At 43.3% G+C, this 20,351-nt stretch overlaps 1 protein-coding gene across 1 annotated transcript in view; it reads left to right on the top strand.

The window, feature by feature from the left end:
• Positions 1-461: 461 nt before the first annotated feature.
• LOC147729701 (dynein axonemal heavy chain 17-like) overlaps positions 462-20,351 on the top strand; it is a 1,258,223-nt gene continuing 1,238,333 nt past the window's right edge. Inside the window, exons 1-3 of the mRNA XM_086954021.1 lie at positions 462-640; positions 4,724-4,926; positions 13,320-13,477. Coding sequence (XP_086810147.1) covers positions 499-640; positions 4,724-4,926; positions 13,320-13,477 — 503 coding nt within the window. The 5' untranslated portion in view covers positions 462-498. The remainder of the gene's footprint in view (positions 641-4,723; positions 4,927-13,319; positions 13,478-20,351) is intronic.

The raw sequence follows: 20,351 nt of genomic DNA, 5'->3' as shown, positions 1-20,351 counted from the left end.
CTGCACTCTTCTCACATAGTTTTAAGTTAAGGTGGGTACTGCAGCAGAGGTTCAAATACATCCCCAGGTCTGCTGGGGGGAGGGTGCAGGGGGCTGTAGTTCTGCTAGTGATATGCAGCAGGTCTCATCTCAATCAACTCAAAAGCTCCTTATTTACGTCTTCCCGAACTGGCTTATTTTTAAAATAGCTCCCTAGAAGATTGGGTGCGGCTGGATAGTAACACGCCATGAGGCTATCCTTTAAATAGTGTTTCAGAGGGTGCTGAAACATCTGTGAGGTGGCATACTGGCACAGTGCAACACGCTTGAAATAGAATAATGCACATTATGACATTGCGGCTGCGAATGGAGTGTTCTTATAGCACTGTGGAGCCCCAGCTAGCATTTGTTGTCCGTTTGCACTGTGTTTTCAAGTAAAACCATCTATTATTTGCAGGAGACGGTGTCTCTGGGAATGCTGATGAAAACCGACTGCATACGCTTGAGGACAGAGCCATCATGTCTGCCATCCATCACTGTGTGTTCCCCCAGCTGACAGGGGACAAGGTGAAACTCTTCGAGTCCCTCGTGGCGGCTCTCTGGCCGGAAGTCGTCTCCTCGACAAGAGGCTCCGTCACCTTCAATGACAGCAGTGACATGAGTAAGTAGCTCGAGGGGACACAGTGAAGCTTCACATTGAGTGCAAAAGTGTCCGCGTGAATTAGTCATGCAGGCGGATTTCCTTGAGTCTCATGTAGAAACAGATGAAAACAGGCTGAGCCACAAGAAAATGGCCGCCTTCTCGTACGTCATTTAACAATGAAAACTCTTTCCTTTAAAAGTTGTCAGTCATTGCAATACTGTCTACATATGTTACTCCTGTAGAGCACTAGAAAGAAGGACATTATTTATTAAATAACTAACGTGTCTTGGATTGACCACTGACTCCTTGAACTTTCTTCATGAACACCTACCAGCTGCTGCTGCTGATTGCTATCAGAGATGTACTTGATTAATGCTCATAGGCTCGCTTCTCCGGCAATGCGATGATTCCAGCTGCGCCGGCCACATGCTTCTTTTCGATGCGTCGCGTTTCCAGCTCCTAGCGGCACGCAAGTGTCAGGAGTCAGAATTCTCAGCAAAGAAATTCAGGAGGGAGCTGGAGGTGAAGTCTTTTGTCCCTGAGACTTCAGCAGGAGGCAAGCACAGTTCAAGCCCTTGGAGAATATTCTGTAGATGAAAGTTTTTACAAAGTTCCCTCTCCTTTCCCCATGGCAATGAAGCAACCACTGCAGGCCAACCCAGCAAACAGCACACTGGCAGAGGGGCAGTCCAAACTCCTGCAGCTTCCTTGGTTCTTCTCCTTGGCAGAAAGGTTTCTTGTTCCAGAAGTGATCTAATTTCTTGGGATCAGGGTCTCAATATTTATACCCCAAAATCCTTTGTTCTCTGAAGGCAGAGAGGCCTCTGCCTAGTCCAAACCAGTTCCCGAGCACTTTCAGCTAGATTCATCATTGTCCCGTTTTGCGAGTCCTGAATAGCCATTATTAAGGAATCGCTATTAAGGACTTGCAAAATGGGATTCATGTAGGAGTCGCTAAATAAATTGCGATTCCTACACATTCCTTATTTGCGATTAGCAAAGTGCTAATCGCAAATAAGGAATAACTCCCCATTCATTCCTATGGGCCGAAGGCCGAAGGCCCATAGGAATGAATGGGGAGTTATTACTTATTTGCGATTAGCAATTTGCTAATCGCAAATAAGGATGCGACGCAAATAAGGATGCGATTTCAAGGGTGCCAGGGGTGTCCAAAGGACACCCTGTAGCACCCCTGAAATGAAAATGTAGACTGATGTTGCGCACACACATGTCCAAAGGACATGTGTGTGTGTAACATACAACTGAAAAAAATTCACAAAAGTGCATTTTTCTCAGTTTTCGCTATTTACCACGAAGTTAGACTTCTTGGTAAATAGCGGCCAAAAATAGCGATTTCGCAATTTTTAAATACTTCTTGAATTGCATTTAAGGAATCTCTAATTGAGATTACTTAAATGCAATTAATCGCAAATATGCGATTTCTAAAAATGCGATTTTTGCATTTGGGATGATGAATCCCAAATGCAAAAATAGCACTCGCAAAGGGCCAGATTCTCAGAATCTGGCCCTTTGCGAGCCGTTTTCGGCTTGATGAATCTGGCCGTTTGTTTCCATGACTCTCTTCTTCCTTTCACTGTGCAGGGCAGAGACATCAGCCGCCCCACAGGAGGTGGAGCCAGCACAGGGGAGGGAAGATACAGCTCTGGAGCACTCTGTTGACATGATTCCTCCTCTTCTTTGACAGTGCAGGGTAGAGACATCAGACAAGCCACAGGAGGTGGAGCCAGCATTGTAGAGGGAAGGCCCAGCCCTATTCAGGTCCCAGGTGCAACTCCTCCCTCCCATCTAAATGCAGATCTCTCTATTTACCATTGGGCGGCCCCAGCCTGTCTCCTGGAATCCCCCAGCTCTGTCACTCATAAACCCAGACAAGGAATACACAACCTACCTACTTTCTAAAAGTGGTATTTTCAAACACAGAATATTAAAACCAACTTTACTAAAAGTTGTATTTTATCATTCTGAGTTCAGGCATACTAAATTCTATATGAGCGCCATCACCCGTAACACCCGAAAGTGTACATACTAAATTCGAATTTCTGCCATGTTCCCTGAGTCAGTTAGGATTATAAGAATGTAATAATCTAACTGCCCATTCTGGCCTATGAGAACAGGTTGCCTTCAATAGTGAAAACTAAAATGGCTGTAATTCACTATTAGAACTTGTTACACACATCAGAGCATGTCCTACCTTATACTTACAATGCACCCCGCCCTTGGGCCTACCATAGGGGTGTCTGATATGAAGCAAAGGGAAGGTTTAGGGACTGGCAAGTGGGTGCACTTGGCCAAGTCGACATGGCAGTGCTAGACTGCTCATAGGCCTTGCAATGGCAGGCCTGAGACACACTTTACAAGCTGCTTCTGTGGGTGGCACAACCAGTGCTGAAAGCCCACCAGCAGCATTTGATTTACAAGTCCTGGGCACACATGGTGCACTGTACTAGGGGCTGACAGGTAAATCAAAAAACCCAATCATGGAATAACCAATTAGTACATTAATTTAACATAGGGAGCACTTTCACTGTGGCACTGATTAGCAGTGGCACAGTGCCCAAAGCATAAAACCAGCAAAAACATATCAAAACAGAGAAGGCAATACGTCAAAATGGAAGGGAGACTCACGCCAATGATGCCAGGTCTAACACCGATCAAAAAGACTATCTAGCTAAACTCTTCGGGGGACCTTCTTCAAACTTTGAAATCGTAGCCAGCAGATCTATTATAGGTGGAAATAAAAGATGGCTTTCTCTTTTGGTTTCCACCAATTAAATACTATTTTGTAACCTTGCTCTTGTAAATCGTCTACAAAAAGCACTTCCCTCGGGCCTGACTTCTTGTTTTAAGGCTTGAAAAGAGATTGCAAAGTTGAGGGGAGCCTAACTGAAGTGATCCGTACAAAAAAAATGAAAAGAAGACGCGGAAGATCATTAATTAACAAATCTGGCAGAGTTAAAACATAAAATGTAAGAAAAGTATAGATATATGTTTTCAAATTAGTGCATGTCTGGTTTCAATAAAGTCTGCTTAGGTAAAATGAGGACAGATTCACAAAAGTAAGAGTACTTAAAGCAGTACTACAGGAGTATTCTTTCACGTACTCCAGATTAGGTCCAATGTATCGAAAAGGCCCTCGACTAGCGAATAGCACGTTAGAGGGAAACATTAAACCCCACCCAGCCCTTACACCTTCTGATACATAGCGGAGGCTCGGAATACCTATAAAGGTACTTTTCTGCTGAGAAATCAAGTCAATATGTTTGTCACCCTCACTGAATGTGATTGACATATTCTGCTGTCCCATCAGGATGCGTTTGTTGCGTTCTTAAAACTCCTCTTCTCTCAGGTTCCATGGATGATGTATTGTCCTTTACCCTAGTGCCTAGAAGCTTTAGGGTGGTTGCACTCTGTACGTGCAGTATACCATAACTTCATGTACCCTTGCTGCCTAAAGGGTATTGTTTTATATCGGTTTGCCTGGTACTGACCGCTTATCTGTTCATTTCAATGATATTATAAGTCTAATTCCAAGGTCAAGAGGTCAAAACCCCATTCCTTTAGATATCGGATCTAAAGGACATTTACAGAAGCAGCAGATACAGCGCTAGTGCTGTCTGCTCAACGCTGGTGCCGCAGGCTTGCAGCTCTACAGGAGGCTATCTTTGCAGTTTCACCTATTTCAAAGCAGCCCGTAAAAGAAAAAGCGATTGACAATGTTTAAAACGGTTATAACATCAAATGGCTTTTCACTGAAGTTCTTGCCTCGCTGCCACGTGCATCTCTTTTCTTTGTTGACTGGGAACAAGGCCATGAATGCTTCGAACTTTTGTATCTATTATTTGGTTTTATATTTGCATAGCGCCGATTAGTCACAAGGCACTAGAGCGCTTCACTTAGAGCAAGAACAATACATCAGAAAGCTACAAAGGGCGACCGAGCGCTTTGTCCTAAGATTTGGCCTTGCCGTCTTTCAGTTCCTGTAGGACATCAAGAGCATCTTTTCTCAAAACAGAGTGAGGGTACTTTATGCTAATATGTTTTAAATGTTGATCACGTCTCTGTGTGTCCCTTTTGCTGCAGATTGGAGCCTCCCGGCCGCGACAGCGCCAGAAGACACATTTGAACAGCAGGTCCCCCCAGCCCAGCGCGCAGAAGAAACCAGGTGCCCCCCAGACATAGCGAAAGCTGTTACTCTGGCTGCTAAAAAACGACACATCACTCCTGGCAGCACATTTGTGTCCAACGTCTCCCATCTGGTTCAGCTGGCATCAAAGTACCAAACGGTGAGTACAGATGCAGCGCTGGACCATCAAAGCTGCCGGCGTCAGGGCCTCGGCTGCGGGCGAGGGCTGCGCCAACTACAACGCCACAAATGTGGCGGTAAATTATGAATAGGCTGTTTCAAGGATAAATACATATGTGGCAAGCGCTCTGGGAAATCACATGCAAATCACATGCTTTTTTATCTCTAACAAACATATGGTTAGCATAGGGATGTGATCTGAGGATGAAATGCACCAGTGCAGAAGGACGGGTTGCAAGCAGCATACATAACTATGCTTTCTCACTTTCCTGCATTAACATTTCCAATCTTCATTATTTTGTGACGCGTGGACTCTGAAAAAGAGGCGCTGTGTGTGGCTGTGAATAGATGGGCCCCAGAGGCTAGGATTTACTCACACCATCACTTATTCTCCATTCCTTTACATTGGTGACCACAAGTTGACTGCAGTTCTTACCCATCCACACTTTCTCTGAAGCATACTTATTTGGGTGTGCCCACCGAGTCTTGCTTATTACCCACTTGACCTACCTTCCGATATACCTTGCGAACCTCTTGCGCCGCCCAGGGTGGTTTTACCAATCTATTCACCAAACTACCTTGGGAAGCCTCCAGATCTCTGCATTGCCTCTCTGACCTCCCCATATGTTCATGAAACTCTTTTGTGATGCGCTGCTGGTGGCGGCTCTCGCCTGTGCACTGGTGATACCTGGCTCCTTTTTAAAATGTCCGGTGATTACTGGCTCAACCAGGTCCTTGACATCTGGGGGTTCCCCTTGGATTCCATACAGTATTTTTAATAATGGATGGAAACCAAGGGGAACCCTGAAAACCACCAAAGTCACGATTCCAAATATCGGACACAAAACATTACATGCGCACTATTCCTACCCGCTCATAGGAGGTTCCTGCAATTTCCACTCATTACAAAATGAAAACTCTGTGGTTTACGTTTAACTCCTCTAGGTCAGTGTGAGTAGAAGAGCAGGCCAAGGAAGTGGCCAGGGCCAACCAATTTAACCTCAGATTCAAATGAGGATTGAGCCACCACAGTCAGAGTAATCACGTGAAAAAAATATGAATGCCTTATGAATCGGCTCATTAACAAAAAAAAGCAAAATCTGTGTTCAAAAGATACAGCATGCTTAGAAACAAGCTCAAAGTGCATAATCGATTTACACTTGAATCAGCTCATGCAATAAATGCCTCTTTTTGTATGAGACTGATGACAAGAGAAGCAAACTGACCCCGCCCGTGATACTGTGGTAATAAAGCCATGGTAGGACAGAATTTCCCCTGTATTCAGTACAGTCATCTTCACCTGAGTGCCCGGCTGTTTGTTTCTTGTTTACTGTCTTTTGATTTTTGGCTCTAGCCTCACACTACTCTAGTATGTGCGCAGAGTTGTGTACGCGCATCCCTTGACATGTGTGAGGTCCTGGTCTACCCTGTGATCTGGAGGGGCACACCGACATTTTATAAACTGTGGCCTACTGTCCTTACCATGCGTATGGAGGGATGGTGGCAGCATACAGTGTTTTGTGAGTCCATAGTTGTGGGCAGACCTTTTATCTGTGTCACTGGAGTGGAAGCTGTCTGGCACACTCATGTAAAGTGCTGCTTCTATACACTTACCCAGATCCTAGCACTAACATCCCAAGTGTGCGGTTTGCGTGCTTGTGACCTGCATGGTGCATGTATGGTGTGTGGGTGAATAAACCAGAGTAATAAAGTCTTATGGGATCAATTTTTCATGCCCCTGCTCTGACCTTCTTTTTACAAGATGGATGTATGATTATTTTCCAGGACAGTGGAAGTGTATTGCTGTCATTCCAGAAGCTGGAGAGAGGAGAAGGCTCCTTTAGAAAGTTAATTTAGTCTTTTTTTGAAAGAAGCTGCCGATCAGTCTTCCTGTAGCACTGCCATTTTGTAGATGTTAGAGAGAAAGGGTTGCACCATAGCCTCTGTTGTTCAAGGTAAAAAAGGCCTCTTAGTTGAGGCCAGCAATTTGCCTTTCTACTGATCACTATTTAGTGTGGCTGAGTACAGGCAGATGCAATTAGCTTACACTCTTTTGGCCTCCGCTGTGGGTGCTTCAGGCTGGAAACTACTCTTCTTTGAGCCGAATCCCTCTACACAAAAGTGGCCTATGGAAACTGGACTCCCTGCCTGCACCCTACAAGAGGGAAGGAGCATACCAACCCTGCTGTAGGAGGTACCGTCCACGAGGAGCGAGGCACAGCATGACCCCTGTTCAGTCCATCTGCAGAAGAGGAAGACTATGGAGAGCGATGTATGCTTGCCTTTGTCGGTGGGTGTTAGATCTGTCAGACTTAGGGTGGTCTTCCCTCAAACTTTTTTGCCTCCAGCCCTCCTTTTTTTGCTGAATACATTTTGTTGGCCTTAGGAGTCTGTGCACCTTACCATTGCTAACCAGTGCTAAAGGGGGTTGTGCTCACTCCCTAAACATGATAAAATTGTCTTGATTGGTATCTTTAATTTACTTATAAGTCCCTAGTAAACTGGTATGCCATATGCACAGGGCCTGTAAATTAAATGCTACTAGTGGGCCTGCTGCACTTATTGTGCCACCCACTTAAGTAGACTTGTAAAACATGCCTCAGGTCTGCCATTGCAGCCTGCTAGCAGTTTTAAACTGCCAATCTGGCTTGGCAACATCACCCCTGTGCCAAGCCTAAAACTCTCTTTTTAATACACATATTTCACCACTAAGGTATGCCCTAAACAGCCCCCAGTTAAGGCTGCATTGTAATAAAAAAGTTGGACATGTACTTTAAAGTTTCACATGTCCTGGTGGCGAAAAACCCTTAAATTCTCTTTTCACCACCATGAGGCCTCCCTCTCCCGTAGGATTAGATTAAGTTACCTTATTACATTAAATAAGTGCTAACGTTTGATTGGAAGCAGATAGGAAATTCATGTTTGGCGTCAGTAATTTTATTTAAAATCCTCTTTAATGGTAAAGTCGGATTTTAAGTCACAATTTTAAAAATGCCACTTTTAGAAAGTTTAACCAACAAAAAACTGCCAATACTCAATCAAACTTCACATTTATACCAGCAGCCAGACGACCTAAACACTCTAGTTGGAAAAAATTTTAATTTTATTTTTCTTTATCAAATATTTTAAACTGTCTTATTTGTTATCTTTGTGTTGAACAAAACATTTGTTTTTTGGAATTTTCAACAATACAAATGAAATATAATTTAAACATACACTGAAGACACAACAGTTAACACAAAAACAGACAAATGTAATACAAAATAAATCAAAATCTCAATACAATAAATCATTAATATGTACAGCTCCTGTCCTATACAAATTTTGATCTTCACTTATATTTTTGTATTCAATACCTCTAATGCTTTTTAATTCTGTACATCACATTTTAGTTTTTTGAATCAGAGGTAAATTCCAAATGGTGGACCAACTGAGCTCACTTCATATTTCCAAGTAAATATACACCTAATTAGTGGTGAGCATCATGTGGTCTACCCATCTAAGTGGGCTCCTATTTGGTCACAAAAACAAATAGTTGACGCGTTTCAAATCCTTGGGACATGAATGTCGGGTTCTCCTCAAAATTTGTATAGAACAGGAGCTGTACATAATACATATGAATGGTTTACTGTATTGAGATTTTAATTTCTTTTGAATTACATTTGTCTGTTTTTGTGTTAAGTGTTGTTGTGTCTTCAGTGTATGCTTAAAATATATTTTATTTGTATTGTTGAAAATTCTTAAACACAAATGTTTTTTCCAACGCAAGTATAACAAATAAGACAGTTTAAAATATTTGATAAAGAAAAATAATATTTACATTTTTTCCAACCAGAGTGTTTAGGTCGTCTGGCTGCTGGTATAAATGTGAAGTTTGATTTAGCATCAGTATTGGCAGTTTTTTGTTGGTTAAATTGTATATTGGCCTTACTGATTAGGGGCCAAACTCTTTATTGTTTTTACTTTTAGAAAGTTGGCATTTTCCTGTCCTGTTTCGTGCCTGCAGCCTGTTCCTAGGTCACATGACTGGCCTTTGTATAACCTTCTCAGACACACACACAATAGATGTATTTGGTGTGTTTGGATGGGTAATCTCAGGCAGGATGGGGGGAGGGGCAGAGCTGGGCACAACTCCATTTGGAAATCAATAGGGCGTGCCCTGTCTTCACACAAACAACTTGACACTAATCTTTTGTGACTGTACACATACAGGAGCCACGGCAGGTAGGCAATACATTCCAAGCACCTTTGAGAGGGGTACTTCTTGAAATGTTTCCTACTTCAAAAAAAATCCACCCTCAAACCCACTCTTCAGATCAATTTCTGGACCTGCGGAAGGACTCTGAGGACTGCCTTCTGCTGTGACCTGCGGTGTACTTTAAGACTTGCTTTGCTGGATCAAGAACTCAGCTGCCTGCCCTGCACCCCAGAGGTTTACCCTGCGCCTTGAACCCTGCACTTCCCTTTGAACCCAGGTCTTTCACAGTGACCCCAAGGGGTAGTTGGCTGGCCTTCTGATCAGAACCGCAGGGAGAGAAAAGACTCCAACCATCTTGAACCCAAACCTGGACCCTGTCTGAGTGCGTCCTGACTCTCTATGTGGTGCCTCTCCAATCCTGGACCCTTAGAAGTGGTGCTTAAGTTGCTCAGATAGACCAAATCCAAAACTTGGGACTTAAAAGGTTTAGCCAAAAAGTGATCTGAGAACCGAGAGGAGAACGGGACCTACCTACTTATCGATTTACCCAAGGTGCATCACAGGTCAGCCTGACTTAGCAGCAGCTCCAACTACGTTCTCCGTAGCAGCAAATCCTGTTCAGCGCCTCCTCACAGAAGGGGTATCCTGCCTTGTCAATCCCTCGTAGGCTACAGCCTGCAGCTTTGTCCCGATGGAGATTTTTTACTTCTAAAAAAGAGGCGAAGTTTGAACAAAGAATTATCCACTACAACTTCACCCAGCGGCACCCTGACGATGACACCTCCACCTCAGACACCACCAGCTGCCTTTTCTTTGCTGAACATTACCTTCTCAGGCATTTTTACTTGATATTTCTTTAAACTCCGATGGTAAGCTGAGACTGGGCCCAATCCACTTCTTGTATCCGACCTGCACTTCATCCCGGCCCTGGTCTTCCTTGACTAGATGTCTGCAGTTGGTGCTTTGATTGTTTAGGCACTAGTTTTCATTTTAAACTTTAAAAATGCCAGTTCTACTGACTGGATTTTTGTTGTTGTGGTATCAAAAATGTCATTTAATTTACTCTATTTTTCTTAATTTGCTTGGGATTGTTCTTGTATCGTGTTTTCACTTTATTGATGTTTGCGTTGTGCATAAATACTTTACACATTGCCTCTAAGGTCAGCCTGACTGCTTTTGTGCCAAGCTATCAGAGGGTTATGAACAGGTTAATGAAGTGACTGTATTAGTTCATCCTGACAGGCGTTGTGGCTGTTGCTTGAGCAGGCTTTCACCCCCATAACCAACAATCCAATTTCTCACAACAGGCTTCAGACACTCCTGCAATTCCTGGTCATAATTATGAAGATGTGGTGCAGCATAGAAGCTGTATCTGAAGAGGTCAGTGGTGACATGTTGTACCAAGTAGTCAAGTATGGCATGACCTGAGCCGCTGTGCCAAGTAATCGAGTGTGGCATGACTGGTGCCACTATACCAAGAAGCGCCAGAATGCAGTATCACCTCACCCACTCAGTGAGGGTGCAACCTGAGGTGTTGGCACCTTACGCGTCTCTTCACCTGTTGCCAGGATCCTGCCGAACTGTTGCTGTAACCTTCCGGTCCGGTACAGTTGAGAGAGTCTGCAAAGTGCATGTCCTGGATCTCAGACCCAGAACCCTCCGCATAAGCCTTTGGCCAACTGAACCAACTACAGATGTGTATACGAAGAAGGTTGACCAGGATGACTGGTTCGCACTCAGCCCCAGAAGCGGAGGAGCAGCAAAGGTAGCACGAACCAGGATGGCCGCCAGGACTCAACCCGATCAGCAGCCTTGCATACATTTTTCGGTCAGGAACTGTAGAAATACAGAGAAACCGTGCGCTGCTAAGCGTGTTGGGGGTAGACCTGCACCTGAGGTAATTCTTGCAACATCCTGCCCAAGCCTGGGGATCCACCTGGGTCACAAAAGGAACCCAGGAGCCAAAGCGTGGAGAGGCGCCAACAGACTCAAGCACTAGGACACTATCTTAAAATCCTGAATATATCTGTGTGTACTATTTAGTCCTAGAGTGTAGTGAACATGCTTTTCTTTTGAAAGTGAAAGTGAAGTACTTGGTTGGATCATCCTTTATTATACGGAGGAGTGTATGTGAGTGCTGAGGTTGAGCACACACACACTACCTCCATGAGAAGCCTGTGACTTCATGCCATCCCTACCATTCAGAGTCAAGTTCTGAAGCCCAGTTTGCAGAGCCATAGTTGCACATACCCTGCAACATGTAATGTAATTTAATGTAATGTAACGCATATTTATAGAGCGCAACTGCCACCCAAAGGGGTATCATGACCTAAATCTCAGAAGTTGAGGCCCAGTAGCTCCTGCTTGTCACATCACCCCCTAATCACCGTCTGACGGGTTATTGCTCTGGTAAGGTCTACGTCTATCACTGAATAATGGTCCGTCCAGGTCTTACAATATGGGCTATGAAACTAATATTTTGTCCTGCATTAATCTGATTATTTTTGTAGAAAAACACCCTATATATCCATATATCTGAGGTAAATGTTTACGTGATTCCAGATGAGTTTGAAAAAAACTCCCTATATATCCATATATCTGAGGTAAATGTTTATGTGTTTCCAGATAAGTTTGAAAAAAGTCGTAGGATATGCTTCGTGGGGTGCATGAATTTTTTTACAGTCTCCCTCGAAATCGAAATGACACTGAAACACTTAGTCAGTTAAACATTTTTATTCGGCTCTACTTAGCCATAAAAGTCACATCATAAAAAGAAATACACAATAATTGGAGCATGATTAAAAGGTTAAGAAAAAGGCACTATTGATATAGATTATAAAACTTTCAAAAAAATCACAGACATCCATGAAATAGTATAAAAGCAGCAAAATAAAATAACATTTCAATACTTAGATCGTAATCTCCGGGAACTTTAGATGTAGTTCAAGACAATAATAATGACAGTTTCATTTCCCAGGCACTCCAAATAAGAAAAAGATGTTGTGTGGGATCTGAAAACCAGAGCACACAGTACGAAGCGTAGAAACTGCCTTGTTTGGTGGGAATAAAATATGCAGAATAAAGTGAAGTGCAGCGTGCTTTGTCCGGCTGGGACTTCACAATGACACGGGGGAGGGACGAAAAGCAGGTGCCTTTAGTAGGAAAGGCTACCAGGAAGAGTATAGTTTGGAGTAGGACCCTTGTGAGTAAAAACTTCTGTCTTTCATCTGCAGTAAACTGTAGGTAAAATGCTGAGCGTGGAGGTAGGGCCCGGGAAATGACTCCCCTCTCTTCACAGCTATCCCCTTGCCGTACCCTTTGTGCGTGTTGATAAAAAAAAGATCTGTTATATGCATTGAGGGGATGCTTGATTAGAACACCCAAAGTATGATAAAAACAACTGGAGTGCCCGGACTTCAAAAACTGCATCAATTGCCCTTTGGAATAGCAAGACTCTTACAATCAGTAAAAACTTCCAAAAAAGCTGGAAAACCCCATATTAGCCAATGGTGGTTTACTAGCACCTGCCCTAAGCTCACAAACTCCTATAGTGTGCTCTTAATAATCGCCCACAGGACAGATTGGGAGTTACGGTGGCCAAAAAATCCCAAAAGATGCCCTTTCTGAAAAGGAAAACAGAAATAAGGGAGAAAGCCTGGGAGGAGCTGAGAGCTGCTTATGTGCTGAAAGATTCCCAAGCCTTTTGGCAGGTAGTAAACTCTCAGACCCTTCTAGGTGTCAGTCTACCCCCATCTGATGTTTAAACCCTTGTTTTTATTATATTGTATTTGATTAGCCACATTTGGAAGTATGTCCATCTTGTAATAATACTTTTGTTCAGAAGAATAAACAAAGGAATGACCTTCCTACACAGGAACAACATTTTGAGCATGCAATCCATTATCACACTGTAGACAACATTTTCAATTGGCTGTAAGTGCTACAACCGGCCATGGCCAAGTTATTTTGGGCATGTTGACATTTAGGAATCATCTCGAGATTTCTTCTAAGTCTTCAAGGTAATTCCATAACTGGTGTAGAAGGCAATGTGAAACCCAGAGTACATTCTTAGCTTCCCGAGGGTCCAGGAATGACTCTGTTGTACAGATTTGCAGACCTACAGTTACAATAGGTTCTTGTTTACATGCCTATAATGTATTTCCTTTTTTCTAAAGGTTGCTTTGATAGGACCTGCAGGATGTGGCAAGAGTGAGTGTGTTAAAACCTATGCCGAGGCTTTTAGGCAGATGGGAAGAAGAGCAACGGTCAACACGATTTTCATCAGAGCACTTGAGTCGCGAAATCTTCTCGGGTACATGGACCACGAATCAGGGTAAGAGTTTGCAGCGGTTTACTTATCAACAGTGCATACCTATTTGTTAAGTCTCTTATAGGGTTGTTAGCAGCTAAGCAACGTGAGTGCTGCACCAAAAGACTTTACACATGTTCCCCTATGTTAACCTTATTGCTGTTTTCTTTTGCGACCTTTGGAAAGCGTTTTTCCCTGTTTACTGTTTCATTCTGGTGACCGTGCTTCTCAACTAGGTCAGAAAGTGTCCATTGCAGACATAACTGGACAAAGCTTCTCCAAAGATACTGCCGCTTTAAATTCTGATAGGCCAAAGGAAACAACAAAAGTTGGTCCACCATGCACACGGGTGAGGAATGCGCACACGCTGTGGAGTTGTTTTCTTCTCGTAGGCTAATACTCATTTTATGGTACATGTATGACCACCACCTCCACTGTCCTGGGCGGGCACACATACTTGAAAGCAACCTGATGCAAGAGTTAATGAACCATGATAACGGATGACCTATGCAGATCTGCGAAGGCTGTTATGGTACTGCAGAGAAGTTTGCTTCGCAACACCAAAACACAGCAATAGAGTACTTTGGGTCGACCACACTAACTAAGCTCAATCACTCGTAAAGGTTGACAGGGTGCGGACACATACTTTCAATCAGAGATTAAACTATTGGTGCTAGCCGGAACCATTGCCGGGACCATTGCTATTACATATGGTGGCCCAACATATGCTGACTGATGAGAAGCGAGAGAGGCAGTCGCTTTAAAAGCTTTTGTAACAGAGTCTGTGTCAGGACCCTCTTCGGAATATTCTTCATCTTCTATCCACCTCAACAGGCACAAGAAAGAGAGAGACAGATGAATGAAAAGGGGAAAAAGACCATCACAGGAGCAGCTCCTCTGCCGCTGGCTTTGGAATCTGCACCCCACTGTGGAACAAGGCTTGAGTTCTGCTGAGCAATTTACTGAGCCTCCTGAGAAATTGTCTTTTAACTCCTCAAGTGTTCCATCTTACTACATCATCTGTCTGTTATCCAGATGATCTACTCATGCTATAAACTTGACAAATGTAGTGGTTCCTAAGCAAGTACTGTTTTATGTGCTCACAACATTGAAAATACAGGTTTCTCCCAATATTTAAGAGTTACTTTCTTACATGTCTTGTGGTAGCTGAGGAGGAGATTGGTGGTTGATACTAGCTCTAACGGGGATACAAACTCTTAAACCTTACACCAAACTGGTAGAAAGCAAATTATTAATTTGGGAAGCTTAATACACCAAGCCTGGTTAGGTCTCACAGTTCTCAGTGAAATTCTGCTCAACCCCTGGTAGCTGTGGCAAAAGCAGGAGGTAATTACCCAGAGCAATTTGTATTAAGTTCAAGCAATACCAACAATTTTAAAGTCAACAAAGTTCTGAAACCAATTTAGTGAAATAGAGAAACATTGCATGAGCAAAAAGACACCTTAATAATCAAAATTAGATACATGGCATCAGGGATATGAGTTTTTAAAGCTAAAGTGCCTAGAAACAAAATAAAGCACCAATCTCAATGAACAGCTCTCATTGGGCCTGGACCTAAGCAGAGTTTCAGGCTGACCTTTGATGGAGGTGAGGTCTGATAAGCCGAGCAGGTCAACTGAAGAAAAGTTTTTGCTTTCAGACTAGGTCTAAGTCACAGAGCTCAAAGTCTTTGAGCAGGACAAGGATTAAAGCTGAGGCCGGCAAGAGCCCTTCAAAATCTGATATGTCAACATCAATTTCTCATGAATCCATTGGTTTTGGCGCCAAAAGCTCCAGTGCCCTGGAATATTCTGAGGAGGTTATGGTCAGGTGCCAGCCTTATCCTGTACTCTAGCCAGTGATTCGAGAATTCCTTCCACTCAATACAAATTATTTGAAATGAGTCCTAAAACAAAATGGCTACTACCATACTTCTCATAAACAAGCTCTAGTCTTCCCCTAGCCACTCTCCTGTGGAGATGAGTGAGCCTCCCACTGTCAAGGGCAAAACTGGTTCTCCCTCTGCTGGGGTTGGAGCCAGAAAGTCATGTAAGGCTTTGGGGATGAATTTTCGCCGCTCTTGCCAGCCTTGTTTGGCATCTCCAAGTGAAAGGGAGAGTAGTTAAGGCTGCCCTTTGTTCTGACAGCTGTTTCTGTACCTTTTGCAGATGGCTAATCACTGTTAAGTGATCACTTGTTGCCAGCATCCATGCCTTCCTTCACCAATAGGCCAAGCACTTGCCTTCCAGAGGCAATGTCTCTAGTTGGCAGATGTAGGTACCATTGTCCAAATAGCAGTGGCGTAACAAAACTTGAGGGGGCCCCCCTGCGAAAGTACATAGGGGGCCCCCCCCCCGGCGGTCCGGCCCACCACCTACCACTTAGCACCACCTTTGATTTGAAAACTCCAACACTTAATGACACGCTTCTATATTGTCTTGATCAACGTTCTAATAAGAAAGTGGGAAACACTCTTAACATATAAAATACCCCATTTGTAACATTGCCAAGAGTAGATTATTTAACTGAGACAGCAATCAGAGCAATGTCAAGTAGCGATCCTATTGTCAGGAACTGCTTATTGCTAAAGAACAAAGAACAACCATAAAGGGTCTGAGTTAGAATTTATATTGATGGACAAAACTTGAAACTTTGAAAGTCTAACCTAAACCTGCAGTTTCACAGACTCCACTGACAATATACATGAGTACAGAAGCTATAAAACAGTATCCTTCCAAACCCAAGAGAAATAAACGCAAATTATCTGCATGTCACTCACTTGTGACTGTCAAGCGTTGTGCATGATAAAAACATCAACTGAGGAAGCAATTTCAATTTCTACAATCATGTCTTTATGAGTAAGCAGGACACAAACAGGCAAGCAAGAAGCTGAGGATAAAAACTGCTTGGATGTTTCAGAACATTGATGCAGGTGTTTCTCAGTTTGAAGTTATTATTTCTATTGTAAGCAATGCTAATTACAAGATTGAAGGCCTACGTATTACAAGCAAGTGCAGTCAACACCATAAATAGCATAGAATGTAGAATAAAAACAAACCATATCAGCAAGTACCTAATTACAGAATCTATACAAACTGTAGTTGGTAAAGCAAAGGAAAAAATGCAATTACTTTCAAAGTGCATAATAAAGCAATCACAGTCCAGCAATATACAAAAAAATCAAGCATGTTTTGTAAAACGATCCCCCTTTCTTCTTGCATCAAGGTGACCCAGGGCCTTCCCTCATCTGTGTCTCCAGTGTTTTCCCATGTTTGTGTCAATCCATGAATCCTAGTGCAGGTGTCTCCCAGTGTCTGTTAGTGTCTCTCAGGGTCTGTTAGTGTCTCTCATGGTCTTCCATTGTCTGTCTGCCAGTGTTTGTGTTCCCCAGTGTTTTCCCATGTTTGTGTCAATCCATGAATCCTAGTGCAGGTGTCTCCCAGTGTCTGTTTATGTCTTCTAGTGTGTTTCCTTGTCTGTATCTCCTAATCTTTGTGTCTCCCAGTGTCTCTTTGTTTCTTCCAGTATATGTGTCTTCCAGTGTTTGTGTCTCTCAGGGTCTTCCTTTGTCTGTCTTCCAGTGCTTGTGTCTCCTGTGTTTTCGCAGCTTTGTATCTATCCAGGAATCCCAGTATAGGTGTCTCCCAATGGCTGTGTATTGCAGTATTCATGTCTTTAAGGGTCGCCCCTCTTTCTAGGACTTCCAGTGTTTGTGTTTTCCAGTGTCTTTCTTTGTCTGTGTCTCTCAGTGTTCGTGTCTCCCAGTGCCTTCCTCTGTCTGTAAATCCCAGTCTTCCTGTCTCCCAGTGTCTCTTCGTATCTCCCAGTATATGTGTCTTCCAGTGTTTGTGTCTCTCAGGCTCTTACCTTGTCTGTCTTCAGTGCTTGTGTCTCCCGGTGTTTTTGCAGCTTTGTGTCTATCCAGGAATCCTAGTGTAGGTGTCTCCCATTGGCTGTGTAATGCAGTATTCATGTCTGTAAGGGTCTTCCTCTTTCTACGTCTTCCAGTGTTTGTGTCTTCCAGTGTCTTCCTCTGTCTGTAAATCCCAGTCTTCGTGTCTCCCAGTGTCTCTTCATGTCTCCCAGTATATGTGTCTTCCAGTGCTTGTGTCTCTCAGGGTTTTCCCTTGTCTGTCTCCCAGTGTTTGTGTCTCACAGTGATTTCCCATGTTTGTGTATATCCATGAATCCTAGTATAGGTATCTCCCTGTATGTTTTTCAGTATTAACATCTCTTTCTCTTAGTGTGTTACCTTGTTTGTGTCGCCTAGTGCCTGTATCTCCCAGTCCCTCAGTGTTCATGTCTCCCAGTGTCTGTTCGTGACTCTCAGTCTCTCTGTCGCTCTGTGCTCTTGTCTCCCAGGTTCACTTGTCTGTGTTGCCCAGTGTTTTCCCATGTTTGTGTCAAGCCATGAATCCTAATGTAGGTGTCTTCCAGTGTTTGTTTGTATGTCACAGTCTCTATGTCTTCCAGTGTGTGTGTATCCCAGTGTCTTCCAGTGTCTCCCGATGTCTGTGTCTCTCAGTTTTCGTGTCTTCCAGGGCCTTTCCCTGTCTGTATCTCCCAGTGTTTTCCCATGTTTGTGTTTCTCAGTGTTCGTGTATCCCAGTGTCTTCCTTTGTCTGTGTTTTCCAGAGTTTGTGTCTCCCAGGGTCTTTCTTTTTCCATCTCTCTCAGTGTACATGACCCCCTGTGTTTTCCTGTATGTGTGTCTCTTAGTATTTGTGTTTCCCAGTGTCTGTATGTGTTTACCAGTGTCTGTGTCTCTCAGTGTTCGTGTCTCTCAGGGTCTCCCCTTCTCTGTGTCTCCCAGTGTTTGTGTCTTCCAGTGTATTCCTTTGACTGTGTCTCTCAGTGTTCGTGCCTCTCAGGGTCTTCCCTTGTCTGCCTCCCAGTGTTTGTGTCTCCCAGTGTTTTCTCATGTTAGTGTCTATCCATGAATCCTAGTATAGGTGTCTCCCAGTATCTTCCCCCAAACAGAATTCACAAACATTCGCTGGAGTGCTGGGGCATAGGTTTCATTGGGTGCAGCAGGTGCAGTGACACCGGGCCCCAAAGGTCTGAAGTGCCCACTGAACCCGGATTGTCTACAACGAAGGGTGGAAGTCATGACCTCTAGGGGATATGGGCACTTTTCTTGACAGTTACAGGAAGGCATTTTTTTGAGTATTTGGATCCGAAGTCCCCTCTCCTCTCTCACTATTGCCTGATTTTCGACAGGGGTATTCTGAAAAGATGTGTAACTCTGCAGCTAGTTCAATAAAATTAGCAAACAGCATGGGAGTTTTGTGTTCCCTGTCACACACCTGGGCATACCTCTCCCTACATGCAAAGTGTTGTCTTGCACTGATTGACGGTGTCTCAGATTGAGCAGGCCATGTGGCAGTCATGACATTATATTTCTAAGAGGTGTCTGTCTCTATGTGAAGCCATGCCAAGTGTTTCCCATGTTATCTAAAGAGGTACTGGAGCAAGGACAGATAGTTATGAGCCTTCACCCATCGTCACACCAAAGAGTCCAAGGGATTCAATTGTTTCTCTCTCCTTAAACACAGACAGACATCTACAGGAAGACTGAATTAACCAAGTGAGGTTTCACAATGTAAGAGTCATTTCTCACTGATTACTTGAACTTGCATTCAACTTTCATTAAAGGAGCGTGCTTTAGATTAAAGGTGACAGACAAACAAAAATACATACAGAATAATGTTGTCTGTTTTACCCACGTCTTTGCCCCACGCTCTGACACTGCCCCCCCATTGCTGCTAAACTCACCTGTGCGAACCAGAAATGACTGACAGGGAAGACTGAGGCTCAGCCAGTAGATAATCATGTGCTGCAGTGCACCGAGATGCATAGTTTCTGTGTGCTGCCCTTGAGTGAGAAATTACACCCATCTGAGCAACGAGAAACTCCAAGAATATTTTTAAACTGCAGCAAAGCACCAGAAATGCAGAGTCACTGTGGGACACAAAAGTACCAAACACGATGCGAGAGGCCATACTGCCTGCAAATCACCTCATCTTCTAAACGCCCCCCACAAAAACAGGGTCGATCTCTCATGAGTGGACTTAAGCAGAACCACGTGCCTCATCCTCTCTCTGTAGGAACTTATCAAGCTGTGCTGAGAAGCCCCAGCACGAACTGTCACAAATTGTGTACCCCCGCACACCACCCGGACCATGTTACATTCAAACGCCACCTTCTGGCACAAATGTCATCTCATTAGGCTGGTTTTGTGTACTGTGTATATGTTCGTACATAGGAGACAGCCTGGTCTTTCCTGTACCTCTGCCGAGGTACCCCTACAGAGAAAACAGAGTGCAAACATAAGGATCCAAAGTAAAATACAGCTATTGAAAATGATATTTAGAAAAAAACATTAGGACCAAAAGCTATTACTTTGAAAGAAATGCTTTTAAATATTTATTTTTACCGAAAATATAATTTTCTTTTAAAAAAATAGTTCAAAACAAAAATATTATTCTAAATATGTTTTGTGGTATGGTCGATTGCATTTACTTTGTTTATCCTGGAAACGTGTCATTTTGTTTTTATTTTGATTCAGTTAGAAACTGTAATAGTGTTGTTTACAGGAAAGTTGAGAACAGAGAAAGTGAAATAAGGAGTTCGCTTGTTAATGGGTTAAGCATAAATGCGTGTAAAGCATTAACAGGAAAACATTCTAGAAAAAAAACGACATAAGGAAGGTCACAAGATCCTTTCTGGCCTGGAGTCGCATTTCCTGTTTTACATGAACATAGCTGTCAAGGTTTCAGATTGCTATGTGTGACATGTTCATAAGTTCAGTGCAATTATGAGTGACATTTCAACGATAATGAGTGACACTTTCTTGCAAGCAAAAACAAGCAATGAAAATGAGGGAAATATAAAAATA

Source organism: Lissotriton vulgaris, chromosome 2_1 (assembly GCF_964263255.1).
Source record: "Lissotriton vulgaris chromosome 2_1, aLisVul1.2, whole genome shotgun sequence".
Lineage (NCBI taxonomy): Eukaryota > Metazoa > Chordata > Amphibia > Caudata > Salamandridae > Lissotriton > Lissotriton vulgaris.
This window is presented reverse-complemented; position numbering and strand designations above follow the sequence as displayed.